The 4,247-nt window shown below is 40.8% G+C and overlaps 1 protein-coding gene across 1 annotated transcript in view; it reads left to right on the forward strand.

The window, feature by feature from the left end:
* The window catches only part of podxl (podocalyxin-like), a gene marked incomplete at its 5' end in the record, with an annotated part of 33,599 nt that extends 33,002 nt beyond the window's left edge, over positions 1–597 (forward strand). Inside the window, 1 exon segment of the mRNA XM_037695661.1 lies at positions 151–597. Coding sequence (XP_037551589.1) covers positions 151–345 — 195 coding nt within the window.
* Positions 598–4,247: the final 3,650 nt, after the last annotated feature.

Genomic DNA, 4,247 nt, shown 5'->3' on the forward strand with positions numbered 1-4,247 from the left:
GTGTTAATGTTTTGGTTAGTGTTCAAGTTCTGGTTAGTGTTAATGTTATAAGTTAACACACACACCCCTCACACAAACACACACACACACAAACAAACAAAAAAAACAGTTGAGACATTTTCAGAAACCTTAGCCTCTTTCTTTTCCCAGCAGTACCTGACAGAGGAGCTACACACGGTGGAGAACTGCTACCATGACAACCCCACGCTGGAGGTGATGGAGTCACAGCCGGAGATGCAGGAGAAGAAGGTGGTGCTCAACGGGGAGTTCAACGATAGCTGGATCGTCCCCATCGACAATATGATTAAGGAGGACATCCCCGATGAGGAGGACACACACCTTTAAAGACAGCATGGAATAGTGTGATGGGACCAGAACCTCCACGATCCCCCTGCCCTCCAGACTCGTGTTTGGAAATGTTCTACAGAACATCTGACCAGTTTTTTTCCATGTGTTCATGCTGTCAAGTGTTTTATGCGATAGTTTAATATTAATATTGGTCTTTTATTTCCAGCATTTTATATTTTTTATGATGTGTAAATCTAAAACCTCTTAAGGAGTCCCTCAGGGTAGCTTAAAGAGAGTTGAACAGAAGCACCAGAGAGTGAATTTTAATTAAAGGTAAGTTTGTCAATGATTTCATTTGCATCATGATTAGGTCCAGAGAACCAGGACCATCTCAGAACTCAGATTTTAATTAGAAGACATGCTCTGATGATCCGAGCACGAACCTTGTTCAGATGAGGCCTCCTGATCGTATGATGAAGTCAGACCAGAGTCATCTGCTGCTCCCTCACAGCTGGTTTTAGTATAGTACTTGAACTAGGCTCAGTCAGGTCCACTTCATCCACACTCACAGCTTCCCATTATTCAGATGATTTTTAGATTCTTGGGGTTTGCTCTGTCCTGGTATTCATCAATCGAAACAAGGTCAGAAAATCAAAAGTAATAAACGCTTTCGACCTCAGGACCGTTTTTGTGAGCCGAGTTTTCAGAATCAGGACAGCAGAATCTGGACCAGGTTCTGTTAGCAGTAGGTGTAAAGACAAGCTTGTTTCTCTCTCACTTCATCAGTTCTTCCAAGTCAAAGCTCAAATTTGATCCTAGTTTTCTGAACTGGAGTCAGACTGAAGCAAACACTTGAGTTTTTAAACAACGTGCTTAAAGTATTAAAGACGACTGGACTGCGGCTCACTGGGTCACACCTGAACATTCCTTACCTGGTGTCTGAGCCAAAATCCAGCTTTAAGTTTCTTCTTTTTCGAGACGAATTCGCCCAAAGACGTGGAACCGGATGATCCAAACTGACCCAGTTCTGAAAGATTCACTGAAGTAGCAGAACAATTGAAGGAATACCACCCGCTGTCTTTTGTGACATTTTTAAACAAAAATCAGCCGTTTCAAAACTTTTGATGTTATGATCTCATGTGCTGATGAGATTTGCAAGACGTTATGTCTCAAAGCATGTTGAGGATGACTCTCAGCTACTACCACCACACATTTAGCTCAGTATCATGCTTGTGTTTGCTAAGGTTGACTGTAGCAGCCATCTTGAATTGGGTTTCACGTCCAATAACTTTGTGAAAAGTTTAAATAAAATCTGTCCAATGGTTCACGAGGCACTATGGGTGTAGTACTACATGTATTTGTACCCAACAGTGGTGGTACAGAGGAATAGAGAGACCAGGCAAGAAATACTTTGCTCACAGCCAATCAGAAGATACGTGGAGACAGAACTATTGGAGCAAAATATTTTCTCAGTTGTAGGATTGTGTGTCTGAACCTTCCTCAGAGTTAAAACGTTTCTCAACAAAGAAAAATCAAAACAAGGCTTGTTCACAATATCTTTTAAACTCAAGAGACTTCAGGATCGCTCAGCATCGCCTGCATGCAATCTGCACCAAGACTCAAGAGATAAATTAGTTACAAGGACAGCGTGTTCTGAAGAGCTAACAAAGGTTTATGTGTTGCCAGCAGTCGTTTTACATGGATTTGTGTTGATGTGCTGTTGGGTATGACTCTCAGCTACAACCACACAAAATGGTTCACATCTGTAAAACTCAGCTGTGTCAACATTCTGACATGCATCTGGCAGAGCTAAAAAAACTTCTGGGGGTTCTATTGAAGCCATAAAAGGTGAGCAGTGAAAGTATCAGGAAGTGGCAGATGGTTCTGTGATCCACACCTTGAATTCAGGTGGTGTGATCCAGTTTAACAGTAACTTCAGCAGAAAGTCCTGTTCCTCCCTGGTAGGTGCTGAAATCCAACCTAGAAACCACTTTGAAGACAAGTCCAAGTCCAGGTTGTTTCATTTTTATAGCACTTAAAAACTTGGTTCTGTGGGAGAGAAATGTAAAAAAAACTGCTTTTATGTTGTCCTCTGCTGGTTTCCTCTCATTCAACTCAGTAATAGATTTACGTTCACAGGTTTCAATCGATAAGAGCACTCAGTCTTTTTTCTCCTATATTGTATATTTGTGTGTAAAGTTATTGCATGTTTACCAAAGTATGTAATCATTTTGTTTGTATTTATGCTTTGTCTGCAGACAAACAACAGGAGTCTGACACACTGGAAGTTGTAAATTGTTGATGGGCACAGCCATCATGTTTTATACCGCTTTTTGAATTAGCAAAAAAAATAAAGTAAAATAAATAAATAAATAAACAAATAATAATAATAATTATTATTATTATTATTATTTTTTCCATGTCGTTCGTGCAGTCTTCAATCTGTGGGGAAGAAACACAGAATGTACAAAAACCATGATGAAAATACTTTATTCATTATATACATTAAATACAAGGTTTCCTACATTCACTGCATCCACAGAGTGGTTCTCATGGACTGGAGACCTGTCCAGGTGTCTCTGTGATGGACTGGAGACCTGTCCAGGTGCCCCCACCTCTTAACTGCGGGACGTAAGACACCACGAACAAGGAAGAAGAAAAAAACTGTGGATAAAAATATATATATATTAAATGTAGGGATGAATTTGCCCCTCCCATACCAGTTTGAAATGTTAGTAATAAAGTTATGAATAGTTGAGTTTAAAGATGGCTGCTGTCATAAATATAAGTAAACATTTAATAAGCTTGTTCGTTCCGAGGACAACCTCGTGTATTCTGTTGAAATTAAAGAAACAGCAGCGTGAGGATGGCGCCCCCTGCTGGCAAAACTCAAAGGACTTTTCTTGACTCGGCGTGTGAAGGATTTAAACGCTGCCATCTTTCAGAGACAGCCGTGACTTCATGATGTGACGTCGCCCGTTCCAGTTTTCACAGCCGTGTGCTGTGATCTTCTTCAAGGGATTGGTGTTACATTTTCTGCTAACCGTAGACGTGTTAGGAAAGTGTAGACCTAAATGACATCTTCCTTTAACAGAAAATTAATGTAAAGAAAAAACATTTAAAAACAACCAAACATTTGTAAGCTCAATCATACAGGTAAATCAATACAAAACAGGTTAAATCGTGTCATTTGGACTTTCTCCCAAAATGATCTTGTCCAGATGACGAGATTTAACCTGTTTTTGTAAATAAAAACTTTTTTTTTCTTCCCCCAGCTGTTACAGGGCAGTTGCTGAAATTATTATTAACACGGTAAAACCAAAGAGCAGTTTGAATCATGTTTCACTGCTGGTTTTACAGAAGACGTCCATTAAAGCGGTCAGTCCCTAAACCACCATAAAAATTAAAGATTTCCTGGAGAAAGTCTGAAGTTTATCTGTGACTCGGTCGATGCCATTAGAACCATTTCCTGTTCCGTGTGTTGGTAATGTTCCCTGAGAAACCTCACAAACAGGAAATCCTGAAGCCTGGACTCTGGTGATGCACAGTTCTTCAAAAGTCTTAGAGCAGATCCAGGTGTCTACAAGCAGTACGCTGATCCACCATATAACTGAGGGGTTTGAACAGTGATGGTTTAGAGATTTTAATGTTTCTGGACGGGGAGTGAAGTAAACTTTAATGTTTTCAGTCAAAGACATTCGAGCGGAGAGGAGTTGCTCTGTGGAGAAGAGCAGGGGGAGTTTTTGTTTTTTTCTGGTCCGAGGCAGCGCAGAGACGGATCCTGGAGAGGAGGGAGGCGGGCGGGGGCCAAGCCCCCCTTAGATGAATCTTCAGCCACCCCAATCACTGGAAAATGTACTTTTCGTCAATATAAAACTAGAAAGCAAAGTTTCCTCAAAATGATGGCCAGCTGGCCACACGTGCACGCAATCGGTGGCGGCCATGTTGGATGTTGACAT

Source organism: Nematolebias whitei, chromosome 22 (assembly GCF_014905685.2).
Source record: "Nematolebias whitei isolate Nwh7 chromosome 22, NemWhi1, whole genome shotgun sequence".
Lineage (NCBI taxonomy): Eukaryota > Metazoa > Chordata > Actinopteri > Cyprinodontiformes > Rivulidae > Nematolebias > Nematolebias whitei.